Genomic DNA, 26547 nt, shown 5'->3' with positions numbered 1-26547 from the left:
AGGTGAGTGGTGGTGGAGGTAAGCTAAGCTAAGGGCTAGTGATTCCTTTTACCTATTATTAGAAGAGACTAAGACTATGAGAGCGTCTCTCTTGTCATGACTCCAGAAAAGAAAAGAGAAGAAAAATGCCTAAAAGGATAAAATTTGAAAGTGATCAATATCGAAAAGCAAGTTCCCTCTACCTAGCTAACTAGCCACTTGCTAGTTACCAGTAATTTCAAATTTCACCATATGAGTTTAGATTTCTCTCTTCTTCTTCATGTTTGTTGTAACTTCGTACTTTTTTTGAGTTGTAAATAATGAATCTAATTAGTAAGAATTCGCTTATTCTAGTTTTGGTCTTTAAATTATGGATTCTTTATTTTTCATCATTTGTATTTATTCTCTTTTATCTATATATATTTGAGACAAAAAGAAAATCACTACAGGGAGAGCTGGATAAGGTAGAGAAACTGAATTCAAGCTTTGGCTACTGTGGTCATAATGGGCAATTATTTCTCTTGCGTTTGAAGAAATCAACTGGTTAGGTACGTGCCATTCTTTTTGCGATTACAGATCGACATGACATTTGAAGGCAGCCATATACGACCAACTGTTTTTAACTTCTGTTGGATACATGGATGAGAACAGATTAACCACATCCTGGATTTTATCTGTCGTTTGATGGTACGTAGCTAGATAATTTAGACGTACTAGACTCGAAACCTGCTCAATCTCTTGGATCTGTTGCACAACTCTGGTTTGTTAATTAATCAACTATGGCTAGTTTTACCAAGTGAATCAATTAAACTAATTAGCAAAAATGTACACATTATGTGCCTGGGAATTACGATGTTTTGTTATGCACCAGCCAGAATATAAGGAAGGAGCTGGGTTCATGGGGAACATGCATTCTTCGGGCATAAGCCTTCCATAACATTAAAAATGTACATATGTAAGGACACTTGCATATTATAAACTAGTTTCCATTAACGAGTCCCTCAAGTCACCAGTATTGACTATTTGACTATGTATGATTCAGTTTAGTTTATGAAAATTAAGGAATCATTAGTGTATTTGGCTAGAGATGAGCGACGACCCATGTGGTCAACAACTCGGATCACTAAATTCTACACCTAACCAAGTTCTTTAAAGTATGGTTAGAAAATCAGAATCAAATCGATCATGGACATAGACAGGTCCATCGGTTGTACGTAGAAAATGCAATTTCAAAAAAGCGCATATGAGCAATGACTCTTATTTCCTCCATCATGCAAGACTCAGAGTAGGAAATTGAAGGAAGCTGGAAATTAAAGTGCGCAAGAAGTTGAGTGATCTTGACGTTGTTATAAGTATATACATCCCATTAACAGAGAAAACCCAACCTAATTAAACTCTGCAAGTAGTTTCAGTACTAAATAGATAGCACGACTTCTTTGGTTTCTATATATATAAGACCACTGAAGCCTCAAAATTAGGGTATTTATACATATAAACTTTATTAAGGCTCTTATAGGAAGGCCTACCTAGTAATTAATTTCAAGTATATATATCTCCTTGTTCGATGTGTAACAGTAAATGGCAATATGAAATATTAGGTGACAATTTGTTCCTAATTAACTAGCTAGTTTCATTGTGTCGGTGGAAAATGCTCATTTCCTGACGTGGTAGTGTACAGCTATTAGTCTATTACTGAATATTAAATATTCCAAGAGGACCAATATTGCATATACCCCCAAAGAACAATGCACTAACACCATTTTCTTTCAAATTCATATCTTGCTTTAAGTTAGACTTTTGAGTTTTTTTTTTTTGGCTACAATATGATTGGAGAGAGCAGAGCTTGCCAACTTGATTTATTAAAAGAGCTGGATGATACAAACAGAAGAAGGGAGGACATCGTCCATACCCCTAGCCAAAAAACAGAAAAGCTAAAGAGGTTCTAACCTCTAGTCGATCAACAGATTAAAAGCGACAAGAAAACTACAATTCTAATAAACTGAAAATTGCGAAAATTGGAAAGACCAAGTGAGTCTCATCGACAAAGATCCAGAAGAAAAGGAGGAGCCTCACTCCACCACACCAAGCCTAACGATGACAAACCAACATTAGCAAGTGCATCTGCCATATGATTTCCCTCTCTAAAAATATGAGAAGATTTAAATTGCATTTGCGAGATACGGTGCAAACAATTAACCCAAGCAACACAGAACCTCCAAGGAACAAGATGGGGTGCATGAAGGAAATTAAGTACCATAGTTGAATCCACTTTAAGCCAAATGTGCTTCCACTCCCTAACCAAGCAAGCTCAATTACCTGAATAACCGCCATAATCTTTTATATAAATATGTTAAAAAGAAAGTATTTATATGTACAATTGAAAGTTCCAATTTTTCTTTTACCAGAAGATGAAAGATAGGTACTACATATACTAGAAAAGTAGAAAATTAATCAACTTTCCTCTAGTAGCACCTTTCTTCGAGGCAAGCTCAGAGCTTTGTGTAGTCTATTTTAGTTGGCAATATATGGACGCCATTGATCATCAAAAAATATATGGACGCCAATGGTTCTCATATTCAATCTCTTCTTTCCTTTCTAATTCGCTCTTTCTTTCCCTTTGATCCAACTGTCCTGTACAGGCTGTTGGTGCCAAAGAACACCAAGCATTGGCATCTGTTGCTATTGCGGTTGCTAGGCTAAATAATAATTGGGGACTCAATATAATTCAGAAGCTTTCATAATGATAGAATAGAGTAGAAGAGCAAACAAACAAATTTGAAAAAGGAGACTGATCGATTGATCTAACTCTACTTTCTTAGCTTGCACATGTCGCATGTCGAGTTGGTTAATTCGTTCAATTTTCAGACACCAGCCCTCTCATTTTTATTTTCTTTTTCTGGGTCGAAATATAAAACGCATTCACATATATCAATAGACGATGACAATTTTCATTTTAAGAAGAATAGTGTGGTAACAATTTTAATAGATTAATATTTACTTATCTAACATTCCCTAGCCTCATGATCAAGTTTCTTAATTTCGAACATTTACATTGGGGAGAGGATCCTCTCCTAACCTCCTTATTTGTCTAACCTGCCTAAGCTTTTACTGATAAAGTGACACGTGTATAAAAGCGCATCCAACGGCTCATACTGATTTTCGAAACTACCTACTTATTTATCTACTTTTTAATCCCTGTTGTGGCAAAAAAATAAGTCATGGTCCCTCTCTCTCTCTGTCTCTCTCTTCTGTTTCTTCTTTGCCAGTTTCCAGATCTTGTTTCTCCCTTTGGAATGAAATTTGTTATGCTTGAAATCTTCAATTCCATCAAACACAAGTATAATTTGGTTCGATTGTACAGTCCCATCACGAACCCATCTTGCTGGGATGGAAACCAAACCTTTGAATTTCATCTTCATGATGGAAACCAAAGCTTTGAATTCCGTCTTTTCTTCAAGCCCAACCTTTGGTTTCCAAGATTGAATTTGGTCTCAGCATCTTTCTTATTAGTGGGTTCTTATCAGGGTGCCACTTCATAGCCAATTTTCCATAAGCTTTCTTCAATTCATCGTATATGGGCTCTTCTCGACCTGTAAAAGCTTGTAATAATCCACACCCATGTCTTCGATCTTCTTTCTGATTCTCATCAAAGTTTGAATCTTTCTGTAATTAACTGGTTGCTTAAAGCTTCAATGGTAGTAGCTTCAGATCTGAATCAATGAAGGCTATGTTAAATCCTCGTTCATCCAAATAAACAACGATTAAAAACATCAAATAATAACAAGAAAGAAAAGCAAAGGCAAGAATGACCATGTTTTAGATGAAGATGATACATTTGTGTGGAGGGGTTAAAAACGCTTGGGTTTTGAGCTTGATGAAGAAGACGAAGCAGGAGTCCTTGGTTTTGTTGTAGTCTAAAACGCTGAAGCTAGCTTCAATACTTTGTCACGAATAGAAGAAAGGATTGAAAGTATAGCGGAGAAATCAATATCAGCCATTGGATGTATTTTGTACAGTGTTGCTTTGCCATTGAAAGCTTAGGCAGGTTAGGCAGATAAGGAGGTTAGGAGAGGATCCTCTCCCTTTACGTTGATGTTGAAGTTGGGCACGTGTGATAAGTAAAAAAGAAAGCAAAGGGAAATCAGAGGGCTTGGAAAACAAACAGTAGAGTGACGCGAAGGACCTCTAGCAACTCTACTACCACCCTTCCTAGTTCGTACCAAAAAGCTAACCGAAATCACATAAGGTCTAGAAAGGGCTGTACAGAATAGAATTCCTTTTCTAACTTTTATCATAAGTTTCACACATTGTATGTAATCCATTTAGTACCTATTAATTTATTAACAAAACAAGTCTCGAATGAATAAATTAATTTCTGAATGAATTGTATCAGACAAAATTTAAACCTTACATTTATATTAATTATGAAAATGACCTAATTAGTGACCAGCTTTCTCTTCTTAACTCCAAATTAATTGATTGATGTTTGTGTTCCATGTATGAATGATATCTTGACTCTAATTTTCCAATTACCACCAACCTGTTTGGCATGGCGTGCCTACCTAATGAATAGTCACATTACGAAAAGTGAGCAATTGGGTAGAGTTATGAATGGTGGTTACTTAGTAGAATTAAAGACGAGTAATCAGTTGTTAACTTAATTACCAAATTACCTGCCCTAGCTAGGAAGGTATTCACGAAGACGTCGACCCGCCACTAACCTAAAACAAACCAGAAGAATGATGTGAAAGGTAGCACGTACGTGGAGGACCCATAGTTTGGTTTGGTGAACCCTAACCGAAGTTGATTCCCCTTCAGCTTCATGAAGCTGTACATCTGACACGTACCAACTTTATAGAATGATCAGCTGCAACTCTGACATCAAAATAAAATGGTTGGCATTTTCCAGCTTCTCGTAGACCCACCACCGGCCTTCACTCATTTCTTCCGATCAGCCATGTGTAACTGTCTTCTTTCTCTTAACCTAATTAGCCAAACTATTCATATACTAATTAGTTTGTTAATTACCGCTCTGTCGGTTTAGATAAAACAGAATAAGTTCATGCTGTTCATTTCACAAACGAAATAGTACAAAATGTTTAATGCATGTTTTGGTCTCTGTCCTCTCTATTGTTGGCTTCTACTCACCTTCTTCTCGATTATTAATACCGTTTTTAAATTCGCCGTCCCAACCGGTACTTACAAACCCGTTATACTATCTTTGCAAAATCCAAAAGAAAAATTATTTGGTTAGAATTGTGTATAGCTCCAAAAATTGGCCACAAGAAGAGAAGAGTCCTAGACTAATTAGAAACATAAGGATCATTAAACAACAAGCACCAGTGGTCTAGTGGTAGAATAGTACCCTGCCACGGTACAGACCCGGGTTCGATTCCCGGCTGGTGCATTTCTACTTTTTTTAATACCCCTTGACAAAAGGAATGAATTAATAACTTCTGGGCTTTTGGGGATGATCTAATCTAATTTCTAAATTTTTGTTCCTAGTAAAGCTTAAGTCTTGCCTTTATTTGTGCATTGGCACATTCCCAGCTGACTCCAGTGATCATGCGCCACGTGTAAACATGAGGTAGCATTAAGCAACATATTTATAAAAGTTAAATAGGGCTCCACTATGAAAGCTATATCTTTCCAATTGATTTAATTAAGACGTCAATGGAAGGTGCAAGCTGGTAATGGGTGATGATGATCCATAATTGATCAATCATCAATTATGAATCCAAAAATCAAAATGATTCTTTACAATTCAGACCAGAAATTATTAAAAGAAAGAAAATTGAAGCACCTACATCCAAAGTCTATGAAATTAACAAAGAACAGGGAAAAGAAGTTAGATCAGTACCATCTTAATTATTAGTAATTTTGCGTGAACTGTGAAGAGATAACATTGATAATAGAATTGAAACTGAAAGATTGTTTGTTATTGAAGATTAATAATACACAAGTGAGATGGATATGGAGATGGAGCAACAATTATCAACCCTCGGGCCCTTTAATTCCCTCAGACTACCAAAAAAACAATACAATTCTATGTCCCTTATCATCTGAATCTTAACGTACTATAATCCACCAATTAATCAAGTCCGACCTGTTCACCAAAACGCCAGAACACCCAGCAATCCGAGTCCGAGCAGAACCGGTAACCCGACCGAGCTCCTCACTCCATCAGCACCATTAAAGTAATGATCAACAGGGTACAGCTCCCCGGGAGGACCGGTGATGTAAACCAACGACGACGGTGGCGGAGGGCAGTACGGAGTGGACGGTGGAGGCTTCTTGGGGGAAGGAGGGGGATGAACCGGTGTTGGTGGTGGAAGCGCCGGTGGAGGAGGAGACGGTGATGGCGGAGGAGGAGACGGCGGCGGGGGGCTTGGAGTGGTGCATGCACCGCACTTATCTCCGCCGTCTTGGGCGTGGACGGAAGCTCCTCCTCCTAAAAGGGCCACAGCAACAAGGAACAAGCTGAGAATCTTGAAGCAGTGCATCATTATTTGAGTGTCTGTGTGATCAGTTTGGTTTTTTGGGTGGAGCGGAGTGGAGGAGATCGAGTTGGAAGAAAATGGGAGGAAATGGCGTGTGAAAGAGGCTTTTATTACGTTATGAGGTGGTGCATGGGAGAGTCAATACGGTAAGAAAGGGTTTAGGTTTTTTTATTTTTCTTTTAGAATTGGGGGTCTGATGAGTTAAGGCTTTAAGAATTTTGTGAGTGAGGGAGGCGTGTTCTTATGGGCTTTTTCTTGTAATAGGAGGAGGGGGGTGGTGTTGCTTTTTCTTCAAGGGAATCGCACTGCATGTGGATGGTCCAAATCTGTGGGGTTCCACCATTACGACTTGACTCTTTTAGGTGTATGTGATGGAGAGTACGTACATTTTTTTCTTTTCGAAGGAGGAGAGTATGTACATTGCTCTTTCTTGTTTACGAGTCACTATTAGTATATGCTTTTAGGAGACCATTATTTGTTGGGGTGTAATGTTTAATAGGAGATCAGACCATTAATTGTTGGGGTGTAATGTGTAATAGGAGATCCGGTCAATATTTGGGGTAGACTTACATTTCTCCTTCTCAAACTAATCTTAAGCAGGAGATATAGTGATCCTAGAAAGTTTACATTGGAAAGTCAAATATCCATGTTTTTTAATCTTACACAAATTAGTAATTGATTTAGTAATGTGAAAAGAGAAGTAAATCGTTATTAAAAAATCACAAAAATTTCAGATTAATAAAATTGATTACACATATGCGTGAACTAAAACGATTTGTAAATATTCAGTTCCACGCATTAACTAAGTGATTTTAAGGCGTGAGACAGTTGACTTGCTCGGATTTTGAAAGACTCCCCTTATACATTCATTCCCCATCCCACATAAAATGCATCAAATATATAACTACATAGAATGCAAGTTATATCAATGTTTTCCCACGTAATCGAGAGATAGAGTGGTCATTTGGAGGAGTTCTTGTTGTTACAGCTCATGATGGGTTGTGCCTAATTCATATTGTCACCTTACCCGAACACTCAAAATACCCAGCAATTGATAGAATTGAAACTGAAAGATTGTTTGTTATTGAAGATTTAAAAATACACAATTGAGATGGAGCAACAATTCCCAACCCTCGGGCCCTTTAATTCCCTTAAACTACCAAAAAAAAAAAAAAGAACAAATTCTATGTCCCTTGTCATCTGAATCTTACCTTATTATAATCCAATTAATCAAGTCCGGCCTGCTCACCAAAACGCCAGAACACCAGCAATCCGAGTCCGAGCAGAATTGGTAAGCCGACCGAGTTCCTCACTCCATGAGCACCATTAAAGTCCTGATCAACAGGGTACAGCTGCCCGGGAGGACCGGTGATGTAAATCAACGACGACGGCGGAGGAGGGCAGTACGAAGTGGACGGTGGAGGATTCTTGGGGGAAGGAGGGGGAAGAACCGGTGTTGGTGGTGGAAGCGCCGGTGGAGGTGGACACTGTGATGGCGGCGGAGGAGACGGCGGAGGGGGGCTGGGTGTAGCGCATGAACCGCACTTCTCACTGCCGTCTTGGGCTCGAACCGAAGCTCCTCCTCCTAAAAGGGCCACAGCAACAAGGAACAAGCTGAGAAACTTGAAGCAGTGTGTCATTATTGGAGTGTCTCTGTGATCAGTTTGGTTATTTAGCTGGAGCGGAGTGGAGGAGAGAGTTGGAAGAAAATGGGAGGAAATGGCGTGTGAGAGAGTCTTTTATTACGTTAAGAGGGGGTGCACGGGAGAGTCAATAGGGTAAGAAAGGGTTTAGGTCTTTGATTTTTCTTTTAGAATTGGGGGTTTGATGGGTTAGGGCGTTAGGCTTTGAGAAAATTTTTGAGTGAGGGAGACGTGTTCTTATGGGATGTTTCTTGTAGTAGCAGGAGGAGGGTGGTGTTGCGTTTTCTTCACGGGAATCGCACTGCATGTGGATGGTCAAATCTGTGGAGTTCCGCCATTACGACTCAAAGACTCTTTTAGGTGAATGTGATGGAGGGTGTCTTGTTTATGAATCACTATTAGTATATGCTTTTAGTAGACCATTATTTGTTGGGATGTAATGTTTAATATGAGATCCGGTTATTATTTGGGGAAGATTTACATTCCTCTTTCTCAAACTGATCTTAAGCGGGACATATGTTGATCTTAGAATGATCACGTCGGAAAAGTCAAATCAATGTTTTTAAGTCATACACAAACTAATAATTTCCATTGATTTAGTAATGTGAAAAGGGAAGTAAATCGATATAAAAAATCACAAAAATTTCAGATTTGTAAAAGTAAAATGGGGAAATTAGTCTACTCATTTCATTAGATAGTCCCTTTATATAGGGTGAGGATTACAATGGTAATATCAATTACAATAATGACAATAATGGATGATTGAGATGTAACCACTAATTTACTTTAACGAAAACACATATCGTGTTTTTCCTTTAACAAGATTAATAAAATTGATTATACATATACGCGAATCAAAACGATTTGTTATTATTCAATTCCACGTATTAACTACATGATTTTAAGGAGTGAGATAGTTAACTCGCTCGGATTTTGAAAGACTCCCCTTATACATTCTTTCCCTAACCCACATAGAATGCATCAAATATATAACTACATAGAATGCATGTTATATCTATCTTATTCAAAAAAAAAAAAAATGCATGTTATATCAATGTTTTCCCACATGATCGAGATATAGAGTTGTCGTGTGGAGGAGTTCTTGACGTTGTAGTTCATTATGGATTGTGCCTAATTCATATTGTCACCTTGCCCAGGTGTTATTGCAACTTCCCCGATTCCTTCTCCCCAAGTCGACCCTAAGTCTTGTTTTGTTTGTTTTTCCATTAGTTTTCCGGGCCCCGGGCCCTCCGATTTGTTTTAAAGTTCCACTGATGCTACAGCTCACAGGGCATATTATTATCTGTAAAACCAATTAAGATAAACATGATAAGGACTATTACGTTTAGTGAAGAAAGAAGCTACTGAGCTAGGCTACTCCCAAGACACATATACCCATCACAATTTGTCCTTGCTTGAAAGCAGTCCTAACAATATAACGAGATTCCAATTTCCAACGCACACCAGCCAACAACAAATAACATGTCACGTCTCTTTTTCTTTCCATGATTGACACTTTCCTTCCTCTCTGTGAAGCTTTGAGCTTTGACAGTGTTTCATTGGTTGGAGTAGAAAGAAACTTTGTTAGCTTCATGATGTTGCCTTTATTTTTGCCCCTTTAATCAGAGACCTAGAATACTCCATTGTTCCTCTGTGTATGATTTTGTTTATACTGTAAAGGACTAAACTAAACTGTGAAGAAAAAAGTGGTGAAGTGCCGTATTAGATTCATGGGGTACTTGAGCCTGAAGAAACTGAAGAGATGTGGGAATGTGGAATATCTACACGCGTCTGTGTTAAGAGAATTGGTTACAAAAGCCACCGTCCCATTTTCCTAAAGCTTATAATTGCTTTCCAGCTGGGTCAACTTCCTCCAAGAACCTTCCTTCCTTCAACCAATCATTGCTTTAGTTTTCCGCGTTTAATTTTCAGGATCCACAATTATCGTCGTCGTTGTTAGTTTTTTATTTTTATTTAATTTTTTTTTTTATAACGCAGATTTTAATTGACATCTTCATAGTCAGACACATACATGATACATGTCATTCTAAAACTTGCGTCCAAATCGATAAACAAGCATTACAGGGTTAAATCAACTTGTTCAACAAGCCTACGACACCTCACAGAATAAACTACCTTTATCGTCCTAGTTAGTTTAAAGGGAATGATATAGGGGCCTATCAGGACTAAAATTTATAGCCTCAAATTCTAGGTGTCATGTCATGTTTACTTACATAAATTTTATTTTCAATTCCACATACACATCATACTATTTCAACACCAACTTTATTCTTTTATACTTTCTTTCAGATGTTAGGATGAATCAATTATAATAATGAATTTAATTAGGTGACGAAAAAAAAGATAAGCTATTAATTATGTATTAATTTAAGGTCTACAAATTCTTTGACCAATATTTTTCTTAATTTAATTAAATTATTTCCTATAATTTTTCTTTCCAAATAGCATTAATATATTGAATTAGGTGTCAAGAAATAGGCATTAACTTTTCTTTCCATACATTGATTAATTTCATCCACATGATTTTGGAAAATACTATGTCTAAATTAAGAGGTAAGAAAATATTTCAAGTTAGTAGCAGGCTAGCAGCCACTAATTATCATCTACAATCTAAATATATGGGGAAAAAAAATAATAATAAACTCAAATATAACATTTAAACCCTAACTACATAAAGAGAAAAAATGAACAAAAAAAATATATATAATCGTATGAATATGTATTTTTCACATTATATTTTCAAAATTTACAAGAACCCAACAAAGGTTGAATTCATATAAATGTGTTATGCAAATCTATTGTGATCGAATTTATGGGCAAATTCATTGACGGGATTACATGAAAAATTTCTATTCTTAATTGGAGAAAAAAAATTGTTATTTAAATCTAAACATGAGTGTAATGAAAAGAAAAAATGAAAAAAAAAAAGTAAAAATAATTTTTTTTTAGAAAGCCAAAATAAAAGTCATTAGATTTTGAAAGGATAAAATTATATTTTTCTCAAGAGTTATGCATAATTTAACAAATAGGTAATGTACGTATATAGGTGACATGACATGACACCTAACATTAAGGCCACAAATCTTAAGCCTCATTGTGGCCACAAATCATTTTCCTTAATTTAATAACACTAGCAAAGAAAAAACTAGGGATCGAAGGTTCAAGGATTAGGACTGGGGATGTCACTCGGTCGGTTCGAATCGGTTATAGGTATTACCAACTTTAAAACCAAATCTTTCGGTTTCAAAACTGAGTTACCAATTACCAACCAAAATTTTCGGTTTTTAATTATATCTATCAAATTTGGTATTTCAATTTTCGGTATTACCAACTTTAGAACAACTAATTCTTTATAATATAAATTAGAATGAACAAAACTAGATTTTTGTATTCATCGGCTAATTATAGCTTTCTTTTGTATATATGACATCAAGTTTTAACAATTTTCAATAAAACTAGGTTATTTAACCATCTTTGACTAGATTACTTAAAATACATGTACTATTAATGTAGTATATGTAGTATTGTAGTAATGTTCATACTATTATAAAAAATTTTATGTTTATTTCTTAATATACATGTATGTATATTGAAAACTGTAACATATAAATCTAATATTTAGATAATCAGTAAATTCAGTATTTACCAAAACCAAACTAACTTTTTCAATAATTTTCGATTTCGATTTTATCGGTTTCGGTCACCAAAAATTTGGTTTACCAAACCTAAAACATCAGTTGGTATTCAGTTGGTTTGATAATTACCAAACCAAATGGCAGCGGACCAAGTAAATCAATTAGTTTCCTTTTGAGAAAAGAGTAGAACTCTAGCCGCAACATCAAAGGAACAAAATAGGCCCATTCATTCAGATTCTATTGTTGTCAAGCCCACCTTTAAACCATTCAAGCAACACTTTTTTTTTTTTTTTGGAATAATTCAAGCAACACTTTACAAAACACAAAAGTCTAGTGAGAAGGTTGACACAAAAATCAAAATTGCATAAAAATTACAAATGAAAACATTTGATTCTCTCATCAACGACACAGCCTCTCTAAAATGAAAAGAATCCTGGTCCTCCATACATCCCTATAGCGGAGCCTGTGTCGACACTTACATTCTTAGATTCCAGACGCGTCCTCTTTGCGCACCCAGATTGAGCGTGCTCAAAATTAGCCGTGGACGGCCCACAGAATGTAAAAGATGGCTCGAATCCTTGAACCATCTCCATGAACATGTCCTGCAAATCCTCCATGCTATAACTCTTCTGCTCTCGTCTCGATTCCGCCATTAGAGACACCAATTCTTGCACAAAGTCACACAACCCCTGCTTTTTCATTTACCACATCGATTAGGAAACAACAACACATCGATCAGGAAACAGGGACATCCAAACACCTTGATTAATTATAAATAGAAATTAATCGATCGATACTGCCGAACGTACCTCGTCTTCTTCATCATCAGGATCATATAAGCCTGCGTCGTACATTGTTCGCTTCCTCTGATCCGATAACACCGAATAGGCTTCTTGAATCTCCTGGAACCTCCGCTTGGCTTCGCCCAGCAAAGAAGGGCTTCGCGTCCACCTGTCTGGATGATACTGCATGGCAAGTTTCCGATAAGCGCGCTTAATTTCTTCCATGGAAGACTCTGAATTAACACCCAGAATACTGTAATAAGACGCTGGCCCGTTTTCGGCCTCCATCTCCTTCCGGCTTCACCTTCACCGTCCACAAAATCTCAGAGCTTCAAATACCTCAAATTGTAGCCAGAATTGAAATCCAGTAACAAGTGAAAGAGAAAGGCGGTGATGGGTTATTTATAGATGAGAGGCTCAGGTTTGTGGCGGTGACTGGATTTTGATAGGGTCAGGATGTATAGATATTTAGGGGTATGGAAGTGCATTCGAGAATCTTATTGAAATTATTTCTCTCGGGGGCGGTGTTTAAAACTTGCGCTTGCGATCCGGAATGTTCCGGAAGAAACTAGTTAGTGTGATGTGTCGTACTTGTCCCCCCTGTGTGATGGTAGATATTTTTTATGGTTTCAGATATTTTCTGGTATTGGGGTCCCGGATTAAGTCAGTCATACTTACGGGCGGCAATTATTTCGCAGATATCATAGTCTTGTGGCGACACGTGTAGTAAAACAAAGACGTTGCAAACGTGGAGCGTACACGTTCTGTTTCAGTGCCACAAGAAATTATCGAGTAATCTCGTACTAATCACGTCTCTGATTTGAAATGACTTGGGCTTAGTTTGATATGCTGTGAGAATAATTAACGATAGAAAAACTCAACTGTAAAAATAATCAACTTATACTGAGACAGGGACGTGATGTAAATTTCAAAGTGCTATGAGGACAATAAAGGTATTTCTAAAAAATAATAAATCAAGGATTGCTCTTTCCAGGTCTCCGTATTGTGATTTTTAGAAAGTAGGTTATGAGTTGCTTATAGATATCCGCGTTTATTGAACCAATGCAGTGTTATTAAGCTGATCTTTTACTTTTACCAAACCGTTTATAAAATCAAAAAGTTTAAAATAAGCTGTTTTTTTCTCTAAAAACGCAATGCCAAACTCAGCCTTACTTATTGATAATAAAAATTGGCTATTTGTTTAAGTAAACCCTAATTTGTGTTTGGCCCAAACGCTAGGTTACTTGACCTAGTGGTAATATGGTTAAATTAGAAGGATCTAGATTCCAATTCAATGTATGATTACTTTCCTTGTATGATTGAGATTCTATACATTGTAATCCTCTATATAAAGAAGCCCCAATTATCAATGAGAATATACAACAATTTCCTCTCAATTTCAGTTTCTCTACAACACGTTATCAGCACGAGCCCTAACCCTAGCCCTAAAAACAAAAAAACCGAACACTCTTCTCACCAAAACTGCCGCAAGCTCCTAGCCCATGTTAGCCACGCCCTATGCTGCCCCTGCAGCCCTTGCGCACCCGTGTGCCGCCTACTGCCCCTGCAGCATTGCCGCACGCCTGCTGCCCCCTGCAACACAGCAGCACACTCGTTTCTGTGCAGATCAGCCTGCTTTCACGGGCCGAAATGTCTTGTTCGGAACCTCTGATCAAAATACTTTCTTCATCAAAGTTGTTCATCTCTGTCTCTTCTATCTGACCTCCAAATTTCAGCCATATTGGAGTCGTTTTGAGACATGTACACCATTCGAGGTGGGAGCTGTTCACCATGCTCGTTCCTGTGCATATCAGTCAGTTTGCAAGCCCCGAAACGTCTAGTTCAGAACTTCAGATCAAAATTCTTCCTTCATCAAAGTTGTTGAAGTCTGTCTCTTCTATATAACCTCCAAATTTAAGCCTTATTGGAGTCGTTTTGAGACCTGTACACCAATCGGAGTGGGAGCTGTTCAAAAGCGAATTTGCTCCGAATTTCAACAAGTTTGATTCGCCTAGGATTGAAGCTCGTCTGCAATCCTACAACGAGGATCGAATACGCTCTGCAATCCAATCCTAAGAGGTATGGTTTACTAAAAGTTCCCTTTTTGAAGTTTTTTTATTCTTTTTCGCTTCTTTTTCTCAGGGACTTGCAACCTCCCTTCTTCTACCCCCCTTTCTTTATCATAGGGGAGACCAAATTAAGCCGAACTGTGGGGGTTCGTGCTCACTCCAAGCTTGGAGCTTGTAGAGTTCTCCAAACTTAGAGTTTGTTGAGATAAAACGATCGACCGCAAACATCATTGTTTCGATCTAATCTAACCCCTCTTGGAATCGAATTTCTTGGAAGTGACTACGCTCAGAAATTTTATTTGTTTTCGTGGTAGCCTTTTTTCGCTCCGAAACTAACCCTAATTTCTTGTTCTCTTTCAGGATGAGTAACCTGAACAAATTGGACTTTGCTTTATTGGGAACAACTGGCTCTGAATATCACAGGTGGGTTCGTGATATCCGCCAGCATCTCAAGGCCTATGGAATCTTGGATACGATTCTCGAGACTAGCCAGGACGTGCTAACTGTTGAGCAAGCTCAAGCTTTGGAAGCAAATAGAGCAGCCTTAGAGGCAAATAAGGCGAAAGCCATCATCCTAATGACTCGTCATATGGATGATTCGCTCCAGTACGAGTGTATGAATGAAGAAGACCCCAGAAGGCTGTGGGTCTCACTCGAAGATAGATTTGGCAACGTCCGTGACTCCCTGCTTCCTAACCTAGAAGTGAGATGGCATAGCCTCCGCTTCTGTGATTTCAAGTCAGTTCTTGACTACAACTCGGAAGCACTTCGCATTAAATCTTTAATGGAATTCTGTGGTAAAGAGATCACAAATGCGATGTTGATTGAGAAGACTCTCTCTACTTTCCCCGTCTCTGCATTGATGGTTGCTAAGAACTATCGAATCGATGTTACTGCAAGACGAATCACAAGGTTTCATGAGCTCATTGGAGCTATGAATGTCGCTGAAAAGCATGACAACATCCTTGTGAAGAACTATAATTCGAGATCCGTGAGAACAGAGCATATTCCGGAATCCAATTATAGTCGCGCCCCAAAGAGAGGGCGCCAAGAGCGAAACCCTAATCTTAGGAATACATTTGGACGTTCTAGTCCATATAATCGCTCTACTTGGGAAGGTAATCGCCGAAATAGGCGAACATGGAACCGAAGAGGTAAACGTGGAAAGAGAGAGGGAGGCAACGCCTCTGGCCATGTTGGTGGCGCCACCAACACTAAGAGCCATGTAAATGACGCTTTCAAAGCGCCTCAATCAATAGAGTTTGAGCAAAGAGATGTATGTTCTCGATGTGGAGTGTCTGATCATTGGGCACACATTTGAAGAGTGAAGGGTTGAAATTGTCACCGCCTACAAAGCATATTGTGAAGCAAGAGAAGCTCACTATATGGAACAAGAAGATCAAGAAGATGATCTAGAGTGAAGGGTTGAAGACTACAAATCTGGCTAGGATCAATAGATCGCCAATTCTGTTTAAGTCTTTATTTTTCCAAGAGATGTAAAAGGCTATTGCCATATATTTTTGTAGTAAATGCCAATGGTTTAGCTTTTCTTCAAAGTAGGCTCACTAAAAGTAAGTGTGATGACTAGGAAGGTTCTGAGATTAGTGGTACTTAAGCGAGCCTTGCTACACCGACATCTCTCTACTCACCTGGTCATATTTATTTTGGAATTACTGAAAGAAGTTAGACGACTACCATTGTTTTGCATTAGCTATCATTTTGGATTAGATTTTATTTAGTCAAAGAGACAATGATGTAACTCCGTTGGCTTATGAATAAAACTTCGAGTTCTTTATGACTCCATTTTGATTCTGAGCATATGACTTTTGTGACTACGATGGCTGGGTCATCAGTATTAATTCAAGGACATGGAATAGCCCAAGTTCCACTTGCCAAATGACACCTTAATTACTGTCACAGAAACTCTCTACGCTTCTAGGGCGAATCACACCTATGAATAGCCAACGGATTCCATGCGAAAACGCATGTAGAGAACGGAAATGAGTTCCTTTGCAATACCTCTAATGATTGCGAATAAAGACGCATCTTAGAAAAGTTTATGTGTCCCTCTAGTGGATTTTATGTCACTATTCGAGCTATTAAATCCAAGAGTTAATGACCAATAACTACAATATCACACTATTATTTACCAACAGCAGACTCCAAAACATGAAGCTCATGCGGTCAACAACCATTAGCCCTTCATAAAGAAAGAACACTCAAATATTAAGAAATTACGAAACATGCCACTGACTAATATAAACCATTTCTCCCAAAATCAAAACGACCCCAAAATCTAAACCGTCTGAAAATCAAAACATCTAGGGCTCCGGCGAAGCAAGGGCGCGACCCGGCGGCAAAGCAAGGACGCGACCCGGCGGCGAAGCAACGCGCGACCTAGAGGCTAAGCAAGTGCGCGACCCGGCGGTGAACCAAGCGCATGACCCTGGCGGTGAACCAAGGAATGACCCCGGCGGTGAACCAAGCGAACGACCCCGGCGGCGAACCAAGCGCGCGACCCCGGCGGAGAACCAAGCGTGCGACCCAGACGGCGAACCAAGTGCGAGACCCCGGCGGAGAAGCATGGACACAACCCCGATGGCGAAGCAAGGGCGCAACCTGGCGGCGAAGCAAGGACGCAATCCCGGCGGAGAACCAAGCAAGCGACCCCGGCGGCGAAGCAAGGGCTCGACACCGGCAGGTCAGTAACTATAGTCTTGAAGGTCAGTAGCTATAGTCTGATTATGCATTCAACACTGTCGAAATTCGATTATGCTTAGTAGCTTTAGCTGAGAAATTTTGGTTGAGAAATTCTGAGGCTTTTGCAATTTGGTGGAGCTGTATTGATCTTAATTTGTTTGTTATTTCTGCAAGACTCAGCAACATTTTGTTTGCAGGTCAGTAGCCATAGTTTGATTATCAGTTTTGTATTGCAGGTCAATAGCTTTAGTTCTGTATTTATGGTACTTTCTTATTGGATCTTAATTTGTTTGTTATTTCTACAGGACTCAGCAACATTTCGTTTGCAGGTCAGTAGCTATAGTCTGATTATCAGTTTTGTATTGAGGGTTATCACATTTGGAAGATCGGTTTTGAATTTGTTTCTTTTTGTGAATTTGTTTCGTTAGTCAATTAGTCATAATTTCTAATTTCTGCAGGGTCAATACCTGGTGTTACATCTGAGGAGCTGAAACTACAGATCAAGCTGGGTATCCAAAGGATGCAATATCTATTGTTTTTGTGGAATCAGTGTCGATAGTCTTGCTGTGGAATCATAGTTTTAGACTTGTGCTTTTGTATTGAGGGTCAGTAGCTTTGGTTTTGTGTTTGTTAGTTTCTTATGAGATTGGTACTACTGAGGGTCAGTACACTACTGAGGGTCAATACTCTATTTGCATTTATCATATACACAAATTAATCGAAGCAGCATTATGCGAAGCAGCATACATGGAAAATTTAGATTTACTTTTTCTACCTGTTTAACTTGGTAGATAATGCGATCTCTGAAATATATTTATTGTTGAGTGCTACTGAGAGTCAGTACACTATTGAGAGTAGGTACATTACTGAGAGTCAGTACTACCATTAGAAATCAGTTAAGGTTATTTTTGTAATTTCTCATTAACAGAACAATTCAAAAAATTGGTAGGACAATGGCCGCACGGGATATGGGCCTTGCGCATGGGTCATGAACAGTACCGCAAGGGAAATATAAAAAAAAAGGCCTGTTAATGGTAAATATTGGATAAAAAGTGTAGTTGGTGGTAATTTACTATAAATCCAATAAAGTTACGAGAGAAGATCTCTTGGATTTAGACACATATTGGCTTTGTCACGATAGGATAGGTCATCCTGGTCATGATATGATGATCTGTCTACTAAAGACTTCACATGGACATCATTTCTTTCGAGCGAAACGAAGCATGAATCAAAAGTTGATTTCTAGACTAAGTGTGATCGACGCAACTACCTAGGGCACCGCCTCCGTCCACCACCAGCCTAGGGCTGGCGCAGTCCCTATCCATAACACAATGGATAGAGTCCATCATGGTGATGGCGCCCCAGGTGATGCTGCAATCACCAACTTGCTTCAAATAGCGTTTCAGACGCTCAGGCCTAACCAAAATACTCATTGGTTGCTTCTAAAGTCTCTCGCTCTTTTTACAAAGCCCGTTCCTTAGGAAAATTAAGACTAAGACCGTCATATGCAAAGAAAATGAACATACTCATTCTGTTCTTACATAGAATCCATGGGGATTCTGTGGATTGATTCAACCAACTTGCGGACGCTTAAATATTTCATGATGTTGGTTGACACGCAAACACGCTGGTCACGTGTTGTGCCATTGTCCACCTATAAATGCTGCTTATGCTACACTCCTAGCACATATCATATGACAACGGGCTCACTCCCCAGATCATCCTATTCAGCCAATTGGATTTGACTATGCTAGAAAGTTTGCATCGAAAGACTTTCGATGGATATTGCAATGGGACTGATGTTCGACATCATATTCCCACGCACCCAAATGGTCTTGCGGAAACGACTACGATGATAGTCCGGACATTGGTAATGCGCACCAATCTCCTTATATCCGCTTGGGGTGATGCAATATCGCATGCAGCTATGCTAATTCGTCTACGACTCACCGCCACTCAATGTACCTCTGCGTTACAGCTAGTGACTGGGTACAAGTATCATACTTACGCATATTTGAGTGAGCCATTTATGTGCCAATTGCGCTGCCACATCACTCTATGATGGGTCCTTACAGACGAATGGGCAACTACGTTGGATTTGAGACTCCAACAATCGTCCGCCACTTAATGCCCTTGCAAGGCGATCTCATTACCGCTAGATTTGCGTGTTGTCACTTTGATGAGACAGTCTTCCCCTCGTTAGGGGGAGATAAGAACACGGATGTTCAGCAGGAACGACAGGAATTGTCGTGGCCTGTCCCCACTATGTCTCATCTCAATCCCTATTAAAGTGACGAGATCACACAAATATGCTGCAAACAAGCCTACAAGGAAGGACGTCTCTATGAGAGGACGTAGCGCCACCCTACACGGAGGTAGGCATGGCGCCAACGCCAAAGAGAGTGGCACTCTGGCGTTACAGGCCATGGCCCCAGCTAGGATGCATGGGAGGCCCGTTGGTTCGAAGGACACTTTGGCACATTCCAATCCTTTGATCATCAAGACTCAAAATCCATCTCATGAGAATCTTCCGGGTTAGGTTTATCGTTGGGGGACGCCTCAACGTCAGAACCTATTCCCGAGAATATAGAGCTCTATGAAACTTACACTAGTGTACATGAGACGTGGGATAGAAACTCCATCATAATTGATGATGTAGTTGCTCATTTCGTTGAGCATGAGTTTGTTAAGTCTGCGATATCGAACCACGCTCTGTTGATGAATGAATGTCAACGTAGAGAAATTTGGCCTAAATGGAAAGATGCGATCCGGGTTAAGATGGATTCTCTAACGAAGAGGAAGGTTTTCGAGCTAGTGATGCCAACACCTCCTAACATAAAACCTATTGACTAATGGGTCTTCGTTAGAAAGCGTAGTGAGAAAAAGAGATGGTAATCTCGCCTTATGGCGCAAGACTTCTCATAAAACGCCCTGAAATTGACTACTATGAGACATATTCTCTCTTATTGGATGTCATTACACTCCACTACCCTGTCAGTTTGGTAGTTTTCGAATAACTGAACATGCAGCTTACAAATGTGGTCACTACGTATCTCTATGGGGATCTAGATACGGAATATACATAAAGGTTCATGGTGAACTTCATTTACCCAAGTCAAGTGGCTCTAGACCACGGAGCGCGTTTACAAAGAGGTTGAAACGCTCACTAAAGTGACTACTTGATTGGGAAGGGATATGCCCACGCGTTTCCATAACAAGTTTCGGATTCCATCGCGGTTCATGTTGGACATGATCTTCATTAGAAGCCCTTAAAGAGTTAAAGGAAACCACTGAACACTTGAAATCCGATTTTGAGATGAAGGATTATGGGAGAACACGATTATGTCTCAGTTTGGAACTTGAGCATCGTGTCGATAGATGCTTAGGCATTTTTGACAAGGTCAAACCTTCAAGCACCCCCATGATCGTCCGTAGTCTTGATCCTGAAAAGGATCATCTTCGTCTGAAGGATGATGACGAAGATGTGCTAGAGGCAAAAGTGTCTTACTTGAGTACAATAGGCGCATTATTGTACTTAGCTCAATGCACAGGACCGAACATCTAATTTGCAGTGAACTTGTTAGCTAAGGTATAGCTCTGCGTCAACGCGACACCATTTTGATTGGTGTAAAAGATATCTTTCAGTACTTGAGATGTACGATTGATATGTGTTTGTTCTATCCCTACAAAGAGAAGATGGATTCGGACCCATCACACACCAGAAACGCCGCCAATGCTGGCCTGCGTTCGCTATCCCCATCCCAAAACGATATAAGTGTTTTGGAAGGTTTTGCTGATGTTGGGTACCTCTCTGACCCACACAAAGGTCGCTCCCAAACTGGTTAAGTGTTCACCATGGGAAAAGACCATGATATCTTGGAGGTCTACAGAACAGACCGTCGCTATATCTTCGAACCATGCAGAGATTATTGCTCTTCACAAAGTGGTTTGTGAATGTTCATGGATTAGATCCAGAATCACGCATGTTCGAACAATTATGGTTTGAAATCTACCACAAGATGAGCCTACGAGCATTTAGGATAATGCTGTTTGTTTTGAACAAATGAAGCAAGGCTACATCAAAAGCGATGACACCAAGCATAATCAGCAACAACAGACTCTCCTCAAATACCAAAGTGAACTAGGTTCGATCTGAGGATAATGTGGCAGACTTGTTTACTAAGTCATTGCCCAAATCCACGTTCGAGAAACATGTGGCAAGAATTGGCTTGCGGAAATTATCTGAACTTCCATGATCGTAGTCATCAGGGGGAGACGCAGACATCAGGGGGAGATGTCTACATGTTCACCTTGAAACGTGAATGGTGTGTTGTACTCTTTTTCCCCTTCGACCGAGGTTATTTTTGTCCCACTGGGTTTTTGTTACTCGGCAAGGTTTTTAACGAGGTAACGAGGGAAGCACCGCGTTTGGGCAACACAAGGGGGAGTGTTCAAGTAAACCCTAATTTGTGTTTGGCTCAAACTCTAGGTTACTTGACCTAGTGGTAATATGGTTAAATTAGAAGAATCTAGATTCCTATTCAATGTACGTTACTTTCCTTGTATGATTGAGATTCTATACATTGTAATCCTCTATATAAAGAGGGCCCTTATTATCAATGAGAATATACAGCAATTTCCTCTCAATTTTAGTTTCTCTACAACACTATTTACTTTATTTCTTTACTTTTTTCCCTTGTAAACAAGTGTCGGCAATCTCTCTGAATGTTGAAAAAGAAAAAATAATTAGTCAGAGGATCGATCATACAATACTTACTCTGAATGTTGCAAAATGTTATAGCCCAAGTTGTTTTGAAGTGAACTACAATTTAAAATAGCAATGACGACCAATTAATTATTTAGAATAACTGACACCGTAGATGATACAGATTCAAATTTCATTAATATTATAGACAGAGATACTAACTTGGGTTTCGGGTTTGGATTTGGACCGTTACGCTAGGTGGGCCGGGCTTTTCTGATGGACAGTATGAATAACGGGCTGTTTAGCATGTGTTTCGGAAAACGAATCAAACGATCTCTAAGCTTTCTGAAACCAGTCGTCGTTCTCCGTTTGACAAGAAATCAAAGTCAAAACTCCGGCCGGCTGCGAGTGGATTCCTAGGCAAGAAAACCCCCTTTTCTATAAATAATAAATCTCTTCATGAGCCTCCGATACTGAGCTGCGAACACCATGACTTGTTCAATCGCCTCCTCCGTCCTTGTTGTTTTCATTTTGCTGAGCTCAATCCCGATCCAAACCCAAGCAAGCAAGCCTCACGTCATCAATTTCCGATCCCCAAATCTCTACCCCGAAGGCCTCGCCTACGACCCCTCAGCCCAGCACTTCATCGTCGGCGCCATCCGCCAACGCACCATCTACTCCGTCTCCGACGCCGGCGTAACCGACCTTCTCATCTCCGACCCCACTCTCCCCGAAAACGTCACCTTCCTCGGCCTCGCCGTCGACGCCGTCAACAACCGCCTCCTCGCCGCCGTCCAAGCCTCCTCGCCGCTCCCTCACTTCAGCGCCCTCGCCGCCTACGACCTCCGTACGCGCCGCCGCCTCTTCCTCACGCCCCTCCCCTCCGCCGACGGCGACGCCTCCCGCCAGATCGCCAACGACGTCGCCGTGGATTTCAAGGGCAACGCCTACGTCACCAACTCGGCGGCGAACTTCATCTGGAAAGTCAACTCCGACGGCGCGGCCTCCGTCCTCTCCAAGTCCCCGCTATTCTCTGCGCATCCTGTGGACCCCGACTCGCCCTTTAGCTTCTGCGGCCTCAACGGCATTGCTTACGTCAGCAAGGGGTATCTACTGGTGGTGCAATCCAACACCGGGAAGCTGTTCAAGGTGGACGCGGAGGACGGAACCGCCAGGGAGGTGCTGCTGCCGGAGGACTTGCCTCTGGCCGACGGGATTGCTGTCCGACGAGACGGGACCGTTGTGGTGGTTTCCATGAATAAAATGTGGTTTCTTAAGAGCCAAGACAGCTGGGGAGAGGGTGCGGTTTTTGACAAGACGCAGCTTGAAGTGGAGAGGTTTCCGACCTCGGTGGCCGTGGCAGCGGAGGACAGGGTGTACGTGATATACGGGCATGCGCTTGAGGGAATGACGGGGAATTCGGAGAGGGAGATGTTTAGTATAGCGGAGGTGAGGTCGGAGAAGGAGAGCAAGGAGGAGGGTGTTTGGATTTTTGTTTTGGTTGGGTTGGGTTTGGCTTATTTCATGTTCTGGAGGTTTCAGATGCGCCATCTTGTTGGCAGCATGAACAAAAAGACCAACTAGTTTAGCATTTTTGTAGCTTGTTTTTGTAACAATAAACTTGGTTTTTCTGCTATATATAAAGATTGTGCTTATTGCCCCAAATCGAAAGTGAACATTGAGTTCAAGTGTTCAACACAGAAAGCAAGACAAAATTTAAAATCATGCATGTCAGAGATCAATTACCATCTCATTGCTCAAGGGAGAATGGCTTCCACAGGAGTTGGAAGAGGCACTGGTGGCGAAGATGGTGCTGGCTGTTTCCCTTCATTGGTTTTTGGCTTTGATAAGCCCGCCTTTTCCCTCAGCATCTCAAGCTTTTCCTGAATTTTCCTCCTAATCTCGGGCTTGACAATTCGTGCCTCAGCAGGTTCGACTGAGAAAAAAGTAGCTGCTGCTAGTGTCGCAGCGGGTAAAGACAGCATAACATCTCTTCGTGAAACGCCAAGTACTTTTGGAGGGCCTGAGTTGTGTTTTCCCTCACTTCTCACCACCTGCAATAATATCAAACAAAGAAGTCACATAATATGCAATTGGGATAAAAATTAAGGTAAGATGTCTCCAGCTCTGAGATAAATTCTTTGTAACCAAGAATGATCTCAAGCAATATATAAGTAATGGCTTTAGAAAGAGAAATGCATCTTACTATAGAAGCAATGGATTTAGAGTCCATCACAACATCATGATCATTAAACACAATGCTAGTGAGTACAGACTACAGAGGGTATTTGAATTTCCAAAAGTAGCCCCTACTCTCCCTGCCTAATTCTCCAGGCTCTTGACATATCACGGATTAGTCTGAAAAACTGAACCATTTAACCCTGCAAAACTAACCCTTTTTGAAAATATGAAATACAGTTTGAAGGGCCTTAATTACCAAACAAGGATGGCCAACTGACAATACAAATGTTCGAAACATCTGATTTCAGCCATAAATAGCTGTAAGACTGTAACTCGGTACAGACTACATAAATATCTGGCTTTCTATCTCCACTTTCAAAACGGCGACTAATGACATTTGGCACTTCTTATTCAGATCAGCATGAGCTCATTACAACAAGCTTTGATCCAGTTAAGCATATGTATCTACCATCATAGACTGGCTACAGGTCATGAGATGAAATGCTCACAAAAATTTGCAGGGAAGACTAATCAAATATGGATCCGCTATAAAATCCTGGCCTATCTCTGGCAAAAAAACATACAATAAGTAATCAAAGTACGATCGCAGGGAGACAACTTAAAAATTGTCCATTCTCTTCTCCTCTTGTCTGATACCAGAAATGCAGAGATTTAACTAATGAAACTTAACACCCGCTATGAAATTCCCTTCATCTGCATATTAGCGATTCTACACATTAGGCAGATTACCAGCCATTCTGCCTTGCCCTTAATTACAGCTTACATTTTAAGTCCAATTCAAGAAAATTCAGGAATCAAGTAACTTGAAATCAAAACAACTCATCCACACTATTGTGAACTTCTTTCCTTTTATCCATCTGTGGATTTGTAGGTAAAATGCAACCCACTAGTCTACTACATATGAATCGATGCACGTATTCCCAAACTCCCCAATTGATTCCAGTGGGAGTTTAAGCCAAATAACCCAATAAGTCATTAGTTGCAGAAAAAAAAAAATTGATTGAAGGAAAATCCAACAACCGAAGTGGGTCACATCAAGAGGTTGAGTCCATCCATCAGAAGCAAAGTAGATCACACGAGAAATCAGAGAAGCTAAAAACAGCACAATATGCACGTTATTCTAAGCAAGAGATTTGGGTGTTGTTGAATCTATAGGTGGACAGGTAATGAAACAAAGAACCTGAAGAGGAAGAGCTCTTTTTGTGGTTGTCAGCGCCGACGGCTTTGTGGGGAGCCGATTTTCTCCGACCGACGGAGGAAGTGCACCGCCAACCAGTTTCCAACTAGATAACGACATATTTCCCCGGCAAAAATATCAACGGTTCGAAGACTCAGACTTGTTATATGCTGGCAAGGTCGAAATTGGGTTAGAATTTGGAAATTAGAAATTGTTATTTTGCCCCTGAACTATGAGGGATGTGTAGATTTACCCTCTAGATATCTGTTCTTGTTAATTTTACCCCCCCCCCCCCCCCCCCCCCCCCCCCCCCAAATGATTCTTAGGTTTACTTCTACCTCAGTCCCTCTTTATTATTTGGAAATTGAACAAATATTTTGTTACCATGTTTGATACATACAAGTTTAGAAATGATTGATCTCTCAAACCGGAAGAAGCTCGAACTTGCGGTTCTAATTCTAAGAATTGACCAACCCTAATTTTATTTTTCTCACATAAAGAAGCTTCTAAAAGATGCTCTCCTTATACTAGCTTGTTCTTGCTACCCAACGAGCAGATCCTAGTCTTCTCAAGCTCAAATGAGATACAAGATGACCAAATACTAGGATACAAGACAGAGATGAATCAAGGGCTCTATAATTGTCTTGAAAAAAGGTACCAAAGCAAAAACGGTCGAGGCTACGTAGTGCTGAAGTTGTATATATTAGTGTGCATAAGGGCTTGTTGAAACCATACACTGTCTAGTACGTGTCCTCAACATGTAAAAAATAAGAAAAGAATCATTAATGTCAGTTTTTCATGGCGATATTCGGATTTAGATATGATATTTTCTTTTGCTCACGTATGGCTGAATTACTATTATGTAGTATTACTTGTAATACTACGAGACAAGTGTAGTATTACTGCACCATAATTTTCATTTATGCATCTGACTGACTAGTTTTTATTTACAAAATTTCCTCTGCTCATATTACAAGCATATAAATGTAAATGACGTCGTGGCAGCGGGGCTTGGCTTGGATCGGATTAACCTGACCTGGGTTGGGCTGTCGGTGTACGATCTGGGGAAGGTGACGGTGGAATGGGGTGGTGTCTCTCTATGGCGTGCCGGGGAGGGCGGAAGGATGACGGCGG

At 40.1% G+C, this 26547-nt stretch overlaps 5 protein-coding genes and 1 non-coding gene across 7 annotated transcripts; 2 read left to right on the top strand and 4 right to left on the bottom strand.

Annotated features, from left to right (window-relative positions):
• The first annotated feature begins 5315 nt into the window (after positions 1-5315).
• TRNAG-GCC lies at positions 5316-5386 on the top strand. The gene has a single exon. It is a non-coding gene; the product is annotated as a tRNA-Gly (tRNA).
• Positions 5387-5884: 498 nt separating this feature from the next.
• LOC112197636 (leucine-rich repeat extensin-like protein 3) lies at positions 5885-6723 on the bottom strand. Its single transcript, XM_024338388.2, has one exon. It carries the CDS (start codon positions 6483-6485, stop codon positions 6090-6092), a length of 396 nt encoding a protein of 131 aa, XP_024194156.1. The 5' UTR covers positions 6486-6723; the 3' UTR covers positions 5885-6089.
• Positions 6724-7530: 807 nt separating this feature from the next.
• LOC112197635 (leucine-rich repeat extensin-like protein 3) lies at positions 7531-8403 on the bottom strand. The gene has a single exon (XM_024338387.2). The coding sequence runs from the start codon at positions 8117-8119 to the stop codon at positions 7706-7708; it is 414 nt and encodes a 137-aa protein (XP_024194155.1). The 5' UTR covers positions 8120-8403; the 3' UTR covers positions 7531-7705.
• Positions 8404-11986: 3583 nt separating this feature from the next.
• LOC112197614 (chaperone protein DnaJ) lies at positions 11987-13051 on the bottom strand. Its single transcript, XM_024338356.2, has 2 exons — positions 12588-13051; positions 11987-12467 (listed from the first exon to the last, which is right to left on the bottom strand). Exons 1-2 carry the CDS (start codon positions 12846-12848, stop codon positions 12195-12197), a joined length of 534 nt encoding a protein of 177 aa, XP_024194124.1. The 5' UTR covers positions 12849-13051; the 3' UTR covers positions 11987-12194.
• Positions 13052-22354: 9303 nt separating this feature from the next.
• LOC112197650 lies at positions 22355-23705 on the top strand. Its single transcript, XM_024338402.2, has one exon. The coding sequence runs from the start codon at positions 22524-22526 to the stop codon at positions 23616-23618; it is 1095 nt and encodes a 364-aa protein (XP_024194170.1). The 5' UTR covers positions 22355-22523; the 3' UTR covers positions 23619-23705.
• Positions 23639-25624, bottom strand: LOC112197651. Of its 2 annotated transcripts, none has more exons than XM_024338404.2 (2): positions 25417-25624; positions 23639-24085 (listed from the first exon to the last, which is right to left on the bottom strand). In XM_024338404.2, exons 1-2 carry the CDS (start codon positions 25531-25533, stop codon positions 23792-23794), a joined length of 411 nt encoding a protein of 136 aa, XP_024194172.1. In that variant the 5' UTR covers positions 25534-25624; the 3' UTR covers positions 23639-23791. The 2 variants fall into 2 exon arrangements, with proteins under 2 accessions (XP_024194172.1, XP_024194171.1); XM_024338403.2 differs by having other exon boundaries at positions 23639-24088; positions 25417-25610.
• Positions 25625-26547: the final 923 nt, after the last annotated feature.

Source organism: Rosa chinensis, chromosome 4 (assembly GCF_002994745.2).
Source record: "Rosa chinensis cultivar Old Blush chromosome 4, RchiOBHm-V2, whole genome shotgun sequence".
In the NCBI taxonomy this organism is placed as follows: domain Eukaryota; kingdom Viridiplantae; phylum Streptophyta; class Magnoliopsida; order Rosales; family Rosaceae; genus Rosa; species Rosa chinensis.
Note: the sequence above shows the minus strand (reverse complement) of the source record. Positions and strands in the feature narration are given on the sequence as shown.

Coding starts and splice junctions, on each gene's coding strand:
- LOC112197636 (XM_024338388.2), bottom strand. CDS start 6,485: ATGATGCACTGCTTCAAGATTCTCAGCTTGTTCCTTGTTGCTGTGGCC.
- LOC112197650 (XM_024338402.2), top strand. CDS start 22,524: ATGACTTGTTCAATCGCCTCCTCCGTCCTTGTTGTTTTCATTTTGCTG.
- LOC112197614 (XM_024338356.2), bottom strand. CDS start 12,848: ATGGAGGCCGAAAACGGGCCAGCGTCTTATTACAGTATTCTGGGTGTT. Junction 12,468..12,587: donor CTGATGATGAAGAAGACGAG/GTACGTTCGGCA, acceptor ATGAAAAAGCAG/GGGTTGTGTGACTTTGTGCA.
- LOC112197651 (XM_024338403.2), bottom strand. CDS start 25,533: ATGTCGTTATCTAGTTGGAAACTGGTTGGCGGTGCACTTCCTCCGTCG. Junction 24,089..25,416: donor AAAGAGCTCTTCCTCTTCAG/GTTCTTTGTTTC, acceptor ATATTATTGCAG/GTGGTGAGAAGTGAGGGAAA.
- LOC112197635 (XM_024338387.2), bottom strand. CDS start 8,119: ATGACACACTGCTTCAAGTTTCTCAGCTTGTTCCTTGTTGCTGTGGCC.